The 12691-nt window shown below is 47.0% G+C and overlaps 1 protein-coding gene across 1 annotated transcript; it reads right to left on the bottom strand.

The window, feature by feature from the left end:
• Positions 1–10019: 10019 nt before the first annotated feature.
• Positions 10020–12304, bottom strand: LOC119364146 (cytochrome b-c1 complex subunit Rieske, mitochondrial). The gene is made up of 2 exons (XM_037629567.1): positions 12001–12304; positions 10020–10958 (listed from the first exon to the last, which is right to left on the bottom strand). The coding sequence occupies exons 1-2, from the start codon at positions 12173–12175 to the stop codon at positions 10312–10314; spliced, it is 822 nt and encodes a 273-aa protein (XP_037485464.1). The 5' UTR covers positions 12176–12304; the 3' UTR covers positions 10020–10311.
• Positions 12305–12691: the final 387 nt, after the last annotated feature.

Genomic DNA, 12691 nt, shown 5'->3' with positions numbered 1-12691 from the left:
AATACCATCTAGTATTGATATTACAAGATTATCTAGTCGCTAGGTGGTATATCTCTCATGAGAAATTCAAATTCTAAAAATTCCATTGATTATCTCGTGTTGGATCCTCTTATTGCCTCTTGTTAAGTTCTTATTGGTATCACATTATGGGGGAGTAATATGGTAAGTGCATAGTACAAGCCTAGAAAATGTGTACATTTGAGATATTGTCACCTAGAATTGATATTGTAAATTATCTTGTTCCTAGGTGGCATGTTAGCTCTACAAGTTGCAATTTGCTTTTTGTTTGGAGTGAAGATGATGTCGGATATCCTTGCTATCTACCACCGGGAATTATTTCCAAATACTTCTTGTCTTTTGACAATTGGTAATCACTTATGTGTGGTAGAATTTAATTGATCATCTTTACATTGGCTTTTTTTATTTGCCTTTTTCTCTTGCCAAGGTTTGTGTCAACTCCCGTTGTCTTCCCTACCACTTGTGGATCTTGTTTATTTCTTGTTCTTGTCTAGTGTTTTCTAGATATAGTGAAAGTGGTGATCCCACCTTGTGCATTTTGTATTCAAATGAAAATCCTATATAATGCACAACTCGTGGGGGAGCTATCCTATTTTCTTTAGAACACTCTTCTTGTGATCCTTATCAAGTGTGTTTTGGTGGAAGGCAAGCCATTTCTTTTTGGTACTTTGTGCCATCATGAAACTTTGTTGAGAGCCTGGTTTGTTTGGAACCATCCTCTCTTTGGGAGTTTGACATCTTTAGTTTAGTGTGTATCAATGGATATCTCATTCCTTGATGTATCTTTAATGATATCTTCCAAGTGATGATTTCTCCATTTGGTATCCTTTTCACTTGGCATTTCTTTGTTTTTGGTTTCGGGTTTTGAAAGTCTTGAGCATTCATGTTTACTTCATGTATTTCATTTGGCATGCTTTCTTTCTTTGACTCAATATATAGGGGAAACTCCACCTAGTCTCAATTTGGATGAGATGTGCATGAAATTCATTTTCATATCTATATGCACATATTTATGTGGAGTTTGTCCTATGTATTGGTGTTTCTAACTATTTGGTCCCGATGAGTTTGGGTACCATTTAGTTTGTGTTGTTCTTCTAGGAACATTTGGAGATGCATTGGATGCTCGACTCACTCACAAGGAAGGTGTTGTCACCATGTGCATATTGGAGTCAAGCTAGGATGATCAATGAACTACTATCCACCTTCAATTGGTATCTACTACATCCTTCCAATGATATCTCGGTAACAAGTATCTATTCATGCTTTCTCCTCTTGCATTCAACCTTGTGTAGGTTGCATCTTGGCATGATATTCATTTCATATCTTGTGATACTTGTTTCCTTTCTCAAAGCATCCCAACGATGATCTCTTATTGCTAGTTGTGATGCCTTTGATGGATGTGTGTTTGGACTTCATTTATATACAATAAGACCATATCTAGCCATGTGCTATGCTTTCAAGCAAATATCTTATTGGTATATTTATGACTTCCTTGTGGATATCTTGTTCCTTCGTGTTGTAAATATTTCGGGTGTACATCCTTCTTTGTAGATATATATATCATCATGATTTCGTCTACATAGAACCTTATACACTTCAGAGAAATTACATCTCTAGTTGATATCTTTTCTTTCACGTCCACCTTGTCTTCTTATGTTATTTCTTTGGTGGCTCCGTGAAAGCTTTTGCCTTGAGTGCGTGTCCTCTATCGTTGCATCTTGTTGCACTCTTGTGTGGTGAAGATTATTTTCCTCTTGCTTATCTTTACGAGGTTTTTGCCATCTTAATTGGTATCCCTCGTCTTGATGAGCCTCCCCTCGTCTATCTTCACCACGGGTTGTCACAAGCATAGGTTCTCTTTTGCTTATTAGTAAGCTTGTGAACCCATTTGCCAGTTGTGTGTCGGAATGATAGGCCTTGCACCATGTGCCTCATTCTTTCAAGACTATGTTGATGCTTAATTCTCATCCTAATCTTAGTCTTCTCAAGTGCTTCGCCATGACTCACACACATCATTTTGGTTGAGCCTATTCTTAAGTTGCCTCTTTTACATGTTGCTCAACCATGTGCTTGTTGCAAGTGCTAGGCTTTGTTTCCTATATGCTCACTTGCACTGGATGTGAGTTTCTATTGATTTTGGGGGAGCTATGATCCTATTTTGTGCACTTTGTATTCAAATACAAAAATTCTTATGTGTGCACAAATCATGGGGAGCTTCTCTAGTTTCTTTAGAACACTCCTTTGCGCTTTTCATAATATCTTTATTCTTGTGGCATGTAGGATCATTGGTCTAGTTGGTTCAATTGATATCCGTTGATTGCTTGCTTCAATTGGTATCTTCTAATTGCTTGTGTCTCTCTTTGTTATGTCTTTGTGGCATATCTTTCTGTTGCAATCTTTGGGCATCAATATAGTTTGTCTTCCTCCAAGTATTGGCAGTTGGATATGTGTATTGCATTCCACTCTCTTATTGAGAAATACACAATTTATGGAGGACCACAATTTATATTGGCCTTCTAAGATTTTCGCCCATTTTGGCAATCAATGCCAATGGGGGAGAAGTTTCAGAGAGTTTTGTGGAGTAGCTTTGGTTTTTGTTTCCTTAGCATTTGCATCTCATACGCATGCATTATTGGTTGGTGCTTGAATGGTGATGCATAATTCCTTGTATAAACTCTCTTGAAAGTGATTGTCATCAATTACCAAAATGGGGGAGATTGAAAGGACATGTGGTGCCCCCATGTGTGGTTTTGGTAATTGATGAAAATCTCTATGGACTAATGGTTGCCTTGAGTTATATTTGAAGGGTTTGCCCATAGGCCTTTATTGGAGTCCATTTGTTGGTTTCAATGAGAGTTTGTGATGACTAAGGTGCTATTAAGGATTTATCCAAAGATTGGTCATATGAGTGTTGAGCTTATTGCAAGCATGTCTTGAAGAAGAAGGTTGTGTGATCATTCACGTTTACCTTCAAGACATCATCCAAATGAAGAGAGTTGCAAAGATTCAAGGTTGATCAAGACTAAGTCAAGAGTGAATCAAGTTGATCAACTCACAAAGCATAGAAGATGTACCGAGAGGGATCAAGTGATCCCATGGTATGGTAAGCATTGTCCATTGCACTTTATGTACTAACCCATGGTCTATGTGAGAGTTGTATGTGGGGTTAGGTACGTATCCATGGGCTTGCGTCAAGAGGAAGATATCATACAACCCATGGAAAGGATGACATCAAGTAGTGATCATCATCAAGATTGCCGTGTGCAAGTTCAGGTGGAGCATCACGAAGAGATCAAGTGCTTGAATCTTGACATCCATTGTGGTGTTAATGGACTTGTGAAGATGTGCCGAAGAGTGGCTCACCCATAGTGAACTATGGGGGAGCAATCATCTAGTCTTCATCGAGCCAACGCAATCAAGAAAGGTGGTCCAACTTGAGGGAGTCAAGATCGTCTTCATCTAGCTCAAGTGGACCATGTGCAAGGCAAAGGTTTTCCCTTGATAGGTTTTCTATTTTACCGGTCTTGTGGTGGTAGTTGGGAGACCGAGTTATAGGATCATTTGCCGTACTATCAAGGGGGGCTCTCAAGTTGGTAGCTTGATCGTATCATTAGTAGAGAGCTCAAACCATTGCATCATTGCATCATTTTTCTTGGTTCTTGTTTGGTTATCTTTTTGAGTCTTAAAGCTTATGGTCATCTTTATGACAAGCTTGAGTTCATCGAAAACGGAGTTCACATGCGTCTTCTATGATGTTTTCGGTGTTGGAGGTTTTACCGGTCTTATCTGATGAAGGGTTCTCACCATTTTCTTATGGGACTTTTCTCATTTGCTTATTCTTGATATTTCTATCAATATTGTGTTAGCCCATGTCGTTAGCTTTCCAACAAACTTGGTTTCGTTGAATTCGGAGTCCGTTTGCAAAAGTTGTGGCTGTTTTGGTAAAGGCTGCAGCGGTACTACCGCGACTAGAGCGGATGTAATTTTTTACTACCGCTCCAGAGCGGTAGTACCGCGGTTCCTGAGCGGTAGTACCGTTCCAAAGCAGTACTACCGTGGCTCCTAAGCGGTAGTACCGCTCCGGACCAAAAAACTCGTGTTTTCTCTCTCGATTGGGCTGTTTTGACCGTGCTAGGCGGCAGTACCGCTCCTCCAAGCAGTAATACCGCTTGTGCACGACCTGAGCACATAACGGTTGGATTCGGGAGGTCCTATAAAAGGGGGTCTTCTTCCCCAATGAACCTTATCCTTTGAGCTCGTGTTCTTCCCCCATTGTTGACCTTCTTCGAGCTTGCTAACTCTCAATCCCTCCATGGATTCTTGCTAGTTCTTGAGGGAAAAGAGAGAGGAGATCTAGATCAATGTTTCCACCAATCACTTTCTCCTCTAAGTGAGGGGAACCCCTTGGATCTGGATCTTGGAGTTCTTCGTGTTCTTCTTTCGTTCTTCCTCTCATTTTCCTCCCTAGCATTAGTTGCTTTGGTGGGATTTGGGAGAGAAGGACTTGGGCACTCCGTGTGCCCTTGCCATTGCATTTGGTGCATCGGTTTGAGTTCTCCACGGTGATACGTGGAAGTGAAGTTTGAGAAGCTTATTACTCTTGGGTGTTTGGGCACCCTAGAGCTTGTTCCTCTTTGGTGCCTTGGTGCCCTAGACGGTTGGTGGTGTTCGGAGCTCAATCATTGTGGTGTAAAGCTCCGGGCAAGCGTCGGGGTCTCCAATTAGGTTGTGGAGATCGCCCCGAGCAATTTGACGGGTACCGGTGACCGCCCCCAAGGGTTGCCAAAGTGTACGGGTTGGGTGACCGCCCCCAAGGGTTGCCATTTGTACGGGTTCGGTGACCGCCCTCAAGGGTCCCTTAGTGGAATCACGGCATCTTGCATTGTGCGAGGGCGTGAGGAGATTACGGTGGCCCTAGTGGCTTCTTGGGGAGCATTGTGCCTCCACACCGCTCCAAACGGAGATTAGCATCCGCAAGGGTGTGAACTTCGGGATACATCATCGTCTTCGCGTGCCTCGGTTATCTCTTACCCGAGCCCCTTTACTTATTCACTTTACTTTGTGATAGCCATATTGTTCTTTGTCTATATCTTGCTATCACATAGTTGCTTATCTTGCTTAGCATAAGTTGTTGGTGCACATAGGTGAGCCTAGTTGTTGTAGGTTTTGTGCTTGACAAATTAACCGCTAGGTTTATTCCGCATTTGTTCAAGCCTAAACCGTAATTATTTTAAAGCGCCTATTCACCCCCCCCCCCCCTCTAGGCGACATCCTCGATCTTTCACTCCATCTTTCGCCGGACAGTGTATCAGGGGCTACTACTCATATTATTATGATTCCTCAAAGGTTCCTTAGAAAACATACCTCAAAAGCCTTTATAAGGCCAAGGCAGGACTCATTCATCCCGCTTTCGGCAGACTGAATCTTTCCAACCACCGCACCCATGAGGGTCCAATGTTCATCAATGATAGACGCGTTTTTTAACGCTGTCGATAGACCACCCGGCAGCTTTGCGTGGACAGAGGTTGCCGGCGGAGTAGGCAAGCCTTCCTCCGTTGAAGGTGGCCACTCGCCTGATCCTGGAGCCTTAGAGGTCTCCAGGACCTTATCCGGCTGTGGTCCGAACCCGAGATCGCCCCCATCATCGACACGCCGTGGGGCTGCTGCCCCCATGTGTCCGGCTCCAGAGACATGCCTCCCCTGGTCCGGGTCTCTTTGAGACGACACCTCAGTGTCGTGCCTGGACTCGGGGAAGGAGCCTCCGGAGGCGTCTCGCTCGCCACAGCGTCTGAGCTCAGCGAATCCTCCAATGAGGACTGTCCGGCACGAGACCCGCAGGGCTGTACGAGATATGGCGGCAGTTAAAACTACTGTACCCAAACGACCCTGGATGCATAGGCGCGTTCGGATTTTGGATACTTACGATTTTCCAGGGGCTGGGCCCTGGGATCCCACTCCGGGCTGTTATCGGCAGCCGTGGTGGATGCCTCTGGGTGGGAACTTCTCCCCCTCTTGGGCGATTCGGCCTCCAGGGACGGGGAAGCCGCCCTCTTCTTCCCACCTTCAGGTTGAGGCTCGTCCTCCTCTACTTCCTCCTCTTCGTCTTCGGAAGAAGGAGCATCGCTGGAGTCTTCGCATTTTGCGTCCGAAGCCTCGCGGCGACGGAGCCCACTCCGGGTCTTTTTGACCTTCTTGGAGGCCTCTTTCTTTGGCGCCTCGTAAGGCACGGGGACCAGCATCTTCGTCAGAAGAGGTCCGGTTGGTTCCTCCGGCAGCAGGGTCGGACAATGTATCCGCTCCACCTTCTTTATCCATCCCTGGGGTCACGATGAAACACAATGAAAATGTCTCCCTCAGGACATGCCAACTGAAGCATGAATGGACAGAGCGTGGCTGTAACTTACCGGGCTTGCAGAATGGGATAATTGATAGCCACGGTCCTCGGTGGAGCCCGGCCACGACTTGCCGGACTTAAAGAGCACCTTCCATATATCCTTGTGGGAGGAATCATAGAGCTCCCGAAGGGTTTGATGCTCGGTTGGGTCGAACTCCCACAAAGTGCAGGCTCGGCGCTGGCAAGGGAGAACCAGGCGAACTAGCATCACCTGGACTACGTCGACGAGTTTGACGTCCTTGTCGACCACGCTCTGAACACGCGTCTGGAGCAGTGATAGCTCATCGGACGAGGACCAGTTTAGGCCCTTCTTGGGCCAGGACGTGAGCCGTGGTGGGGCTCCGGATCTGAATTCAGGGGCTACAGCCCACTTTTTGTCGCGTGGTTCGGTGATATAGAACCACTGCTGCTGCCACTCCTTAACGAAGTCGTTGAAGGCACCCTTCGGCCAAACGGCCTTGGGCATCTTGCTCACCATGGCGCCGCCGCACTCGGCGTGTTCGCCACTCACCACCTTGGGCTTCACATTGAAAATCTTCAGCCACAGGCCGAAGTGAGGCGAAATCCGGAGAAAGGCCTCGCACACGACGATGAACGTCAAGATATTGAGGAAAGAATTGGGGGAAAGATCATGAAAATCGATCCCATAGTAATACATGACTCCACGAACAAATGGGTGGAGGGGAAACCCGAGCCCGCGAACAAAATGGGGAAGGAACACGACTCTCTCGTGAGGCTCCGGAGTAGGGACGACCTGTCCCGCCGGTGGGAGACGGTGGCCGATCTTCTTGGCCAGATACCCGGCTTCCCAGAGCTTCTTGATATCCTTCTCCTGGATGGTAGAGGCCATCCATCTGCCTCCTGCTCCGGATCCGAACATCTTTGGAAAGCCTTTCTTTGATGGAAAAGGAGAATGCTTGGGCGTTAGGGCTCGAACAGAGGGGAATGGGCTAGCAGAAGGAGAAGGCGTGGGTAAAGAGGAAGAGACCTTATCTCTTTATAGAGAGGGCAAAAGCTTTTTGCGCCTCCCCACTTGCCTGGTGGAACCCGCTCGCTCCCCACTCGCCGTGATTAGCAGTGCGGTTGGACTATCCATACCCGTATTAATGAGAATCCCATGATAAGGGGACACGATCTCTGCTTTGGCTAAACATGTCAAGGAAACCGCCTCGCAATATGCGCTGAGGCTGGTTATGGGAAAACGGTTCGAATAATAACCCGACCGTAAGGACATATCACGTCATCTAAAAAATTGTCAGCTGAAATATCATTCTCTCTACGGTGATATGTGAAGATCATCTTGCAGATCCGGACACGGTCTACGTGTTCGACGGTTACTTTGGAGTATTCGGAGAAGGAACCCGCCTTGCAATGCCGAAGACAAAATTGCGTGCCGGACTCATCGTCATTGAAGCCTGGTTTAGGGGCTACTGAGGGAGTCCTGGATTAGGGGTTATCCGGACAGCCGAACTATATACATCGTCCGAACTATTGAAGCGTGAAGATACAAGACTCAAGACTCCGTCCCGTGTCCGGATGGGACTCTCCTTTGCGTGGAAGACAAGCTTGGCGATCCAGATATTGTGTTTTCTTCCTTGTAACCGACTCCACGTAAACCCTAGCCCTCTCCGGTGTCTATATAAACCGGAGAGGTTGGTCCTTAGAAGGTCGATCACAATTACAATCATACCATCATAGGCTAGCTCCTAGGGCTTAGCCTCTACGATCTCGTGGTAGATCTACTCTTGTACTACTCATATCTTCAATATTAATCAAGCAGGAAGTAGGGTTTTACCTCCATCGAGAGGGCCCGAACCTGGGTAAACATTGTGTCCCTTGCTTTCTGTTACCATCAGCCTAAGACGCACAGATCGGGACCCCCTACCCGAGATCCGCCGGTTTTGACACCGACAGCGGCCACTAGCAAACTACGGAAAAAGAACTGCACTGACTACAAGCAAACAAATAAACAAGACAACAAGGAAATAAATAAGCAAGCAACTTACGCTAGGCTATCACGGCTATTACACATATTACATCCATTGGGCATCAAAGTTCGCCACCAGTGCAAATAAACACGCCGACAAAAGAATATACAAAACCGAGAGCACTTCAGAAGGCACTAGGCCTGGCCAGGTCGGGCCCCGCAAACGGCCGAAGAAGCTGATTAGACCTCAGTTGTGTCAACGATAGATGCTTCATCCCTAGTTGTATGGCACAATAGTGCGCAAGGCAGTCCTCTGACATCTTCATTACATCTTTAACTTCAAGTCGGAGCTGAGCTGAAGCAAGTCTTTCTGCTTTAAGTTGAGACTGAAGAAGTCAAACTGATTGAGGCAGCGACTGCACAGAGGTTGTCTCACACCTGCTGGTGAGTAGCTTCAACTCACTGTCTTCATCAAGACAGGACCTTGGGCTTCGTTTGACACGAGAGATTTCAGGGGGTTTCGAGTGGATTTTCCATGCGTGGCCCAGAACCCTCTACAATCCTCCTTGGCCCATTTGGTAGACGAGGTTTCGCTAGCCCAATCCACCTGATCCCCCTGGATTCACCTCGATCCACACGGGTCAGAAGGCATGAGGAGGCCCTCGTGGAATTGGAGCCACGTGCGAGATTGGAACCTTCTCCTCGTGTCGCCATTGGCAGCAGCCGTGCTCGCGAATGGGATGTGTGGCTGGAGGGGGGTGTATGGCTGGAGGAGGACTTGAGGTTCAAGGGAATTGGGTGAAAGAGGAGGATTCGCCAAATCCCCTGAAATCCCCTCCCAAAACCTCCACAATCCCTACCTGTCAAACAAAGCCTTAGGCTCCGTTCGGTATAGAGGTAGAAAAAACAATGGAAAAAATAACTGCACAGGAATAGAGTAGTGTGTGAATAGGAAACCTATGGAGCCTTCAAATGTAGGAAGCAAAAAAATTGGATTGTTCGGTTTGCAGGAAAAAAGCCTTGGACCAGCCCAATTTGACACTGTTCAGTACGATGGGAGGGTGGGCATTGAGTGTTGATTAATTAGTTTATAGCATTTTTTATTGTTCACAACAAGGTTGACGGGGCCTCTCACAGCTCTATACAGCTGCACTGTTTATTCGGCTAGACTGCAGCTCTGCGCTTAGCCTCGGGCCTCCGCCAGAACACGAAGTTCTACTGGAGTTTTAATTTCCTGTGAAAAGTACAGGCTAGCATGACTTTCCAGTGGAATGCACATCCTAGATTCCTTCAAACCGAACATAATATGGGCGAAAATTCCTACGGAAACTAATCCTCCAAATGTTCCTCTGAAATTCCCGTATACCGAACGGGCCCTTAGGTTGGGAAAACTCTGCCAAAACTCTCACCCCGAACCCCTTAGGCTGGGAAAACTATAGTGCCAAAGAAGGCCTTAGGGAGTGGATTTGCTAAGTCCGGCCATAGATAGCCTATAGAACGCTCATTAAAGCGTGTGCCATGCTGGTCGGACTACCTTGCCTCCTCGGCAGGCATACCGTCAGCGGCCAATTGCAGCATCAGCCCATCACAATGTCAAGGATCATTAGAATCAACATAAAAGTTCCTGAAGTTAGAGCACACATACAACATTCAAGCACTTGAATAACATTGTTAGACACAAAAGATGAAGAATGTTTGCTTATTTATCAAATATATAGGGAGCAAGAACCAGAAGAGGTGTACAATATCCTTCCAATAGGGTCTCAGAAAATCAGTACAAAACTTACAATCCAGTAGCAACATAGGAGAAACAATTATTTCGCACTGCAAATGAACTTCGGTAGGTAACAGTGGATCACCGTTGCGATAGTCCTGAAACAAAAACTCCTAGCCACATTGAAAACAAAATAACAGCGCAACAGGAATTCACTCCTGTGGAGAATATATGTTGGTAGGTACTGGTTTTAGGCTCTTAGCCTATGAGCATCTTGTTATCTTCCAAGAAACTGTAGGTGGGCACCTCAAGGTTGTACGGGGCAGGGCCCTTGCGGATTCTGCCAGAGATGTCATAGTGGGAGCCATGGCACGGGCAGAACCAGCCACCAAAGTCTCCAGAGTTGGGAAGGGGAATGCAACCAAGATGAGTGCAGACACCAATAACCACCAGCCACTCTGGGTTCTTCACACGCTCAGCGTCTTGCTCTGGGTGGCGCAGGGATGCAACATCCACGCTGTTGGCCAGCTTGATGTCATCGTCTGTCCGTCGCCTGATGAAGACTGGCTTTCCACGCCACTTGACAGTCACTGTGCTGCCGGGTTCAATGCTGGATAGATCAACCTCAAGGGAAGCAAGTGCAAGAACATCCTTACTTGCTGACATGCTCAAGACAAACTTCAAGACAAGGAGACGCAGCAGTGATGCATATACGAATCTCCCACCACTCAGAACAAAGTAGGCAAAGGCACGCTTGCTGGGATCTCCAGGAGGATATCTTTCATGGTTGTACTGGTCATAAAGGATTTTTGAGTTGGGGTTCTTCAGTGCAGCAACAGTGGCTGGGAGTTCAGCCAACCCAGCATCTTGGTTCCGTGGAACAAGTGTTTCAGCCGAAGAAAAGCCTGCATCAGAATTACAAATAGTATAGTTTAAATAACAGTAAACTATTGCAGAACCCATATTTAGGCATCAATAAACAGCAGAAACAATATGACAGACTGCAAACTGCTAACACACAAAAAACTTCTGCATTAATCCTCCAGCAAGAACAAAGGGTAAAACAACTTGCAGAAGTTGGCAATGATATGAATAAGATCACCATAGCAAGAATTTCATTGCAGAAACTAAACAATGTTGAGTTGTAAATGGCTCTTCACGTGTGGAATTCGTAGAACTACAAGTACTGCTATTTGAGTAAACCGTTGGTTTGGTACAGATATCATCCTTACTAACAATGGGAATATGCTATGGGCTTTGGATTATAAAGCAATCAGATGATTACAGTCCTATGACCAAGTTTTGTCAACATCTTTGACAGCAGGTCCTGTAAAACAAAACATCTTTGCCAGGAGGTACAGTGGAAAAATGTAAATTAACTGTTACGATGCAATTTATGTTCCCACAAAGCATTGCAGTGCTAGCAATCCATTTCATTATGAACCAGACAGATGCAGCCCACTGCCCATTCATCTCAAGGTGTTTGCTAGCAAACGTGTGGCCCAATTGTCAAGCCAGCAAACACATACAGGCACATAATCGCTCAGCACGGTTAGCAATCCATTTCATTATGAACTAGGCAGGTATAGCCCATTGGGCATTCATTCAAAGGTGTTTGCAAGCACAAGTGGCTCAAATTATCAAGCCAGCCAACAGATAAACATATGCACGTAATTAATCGCTCAGCTTCGCACGTAACTATGGCATCCACAGATCTGATCCGCTAGAATGATCATACGACGTCATAGCAATCAATAGTCAACAGTTAGGCACAGAGATCGAATGGAATTGCAGCACCCTAAGAGATCAATCAAAGACGATGTCAATCTAGCATCACGGATCACTCAAATCCAGGCGACCCAATGGAAATCTACGGATGCGAGGGAGATCCGGGAGAGAAGGAAGCCGAGGATGCGTGAGGTGGGGTGGGGGCAAGACCGCAGATACCTCTCGCGGCGGTGAAGAAGGGGGACTCGATGGCGAACCGCCGCTGGTAGGCCGAACCGTCGTCGTCGTCTCTCCCAGGGCCGCCGGCGCCGGCGAGCGGGCCCCTGGCTCCGACGGTCGCCGCGGGGCGCCAGGAGAGGGAAGACGAGAGCCTCCTCCCCGCAACCCTCAGCATCTCGTCGGCGTCGTCCTCGTCCTCCTCCGGTAGATTGGGGATGGTAGTCTAATCTCGGCTAGGGTTCGCTCGGTCGCCACACGGAATGGAGAGGCTAGAGAGAGAGACGGGGGGGAGAGAACGAGAGGCGGAGCAAATATTGTGGGAGTGGTGGGCCTCTTCGACGGCTTCTCCGGCCCTGTACGGTTTATTGGGCCCAGAACAGTGTCATTTACTCAAAAAGAAAATGGCCACTCGTAAAAAACTCAAAAGAAAAATGGAAAATCGTATAGTAACTCTTTCAACGTTTCGAGGTTATTCTCGTTTGCGCACGTTATTCACTAGAGGTTGAAAACTTTAGTGTGGTGTCGCTCTCGCCCCGTGTCGCCTCCCCGCAGGCGACCCGGGCGCTCCAACCCTCGCCGCCACACCTCGTCCTCCCCTCCCCTCTCCCTCCCATCCGTCGCCGCCGACGAGCGTCGCAGGGCAAAGCCCTCGCGGTGCCGGTGGCGGCGGGATCTGTCTCGCCTCTTCTAG

This window comes from Triticum dicoccoides, chromosome 2B, assembly GCF_002162155.2.
Source record: "Triticum dicoccoides isolate Atlit2015 ecotype Zavitan chromosome 2B, WEW_v2.0, whole genome shotgun sequence".
NCBI lineage: Eukaryota > Viridiplantae > Streptophyta > Magnoliopsida > Poales > Poaceae > Triticum > Triticum dicoccoides.
Note: the sequence above shows the minus strand (reverse complement) of the source record. Positions and strands in the feature narration are given on the sequence as shown.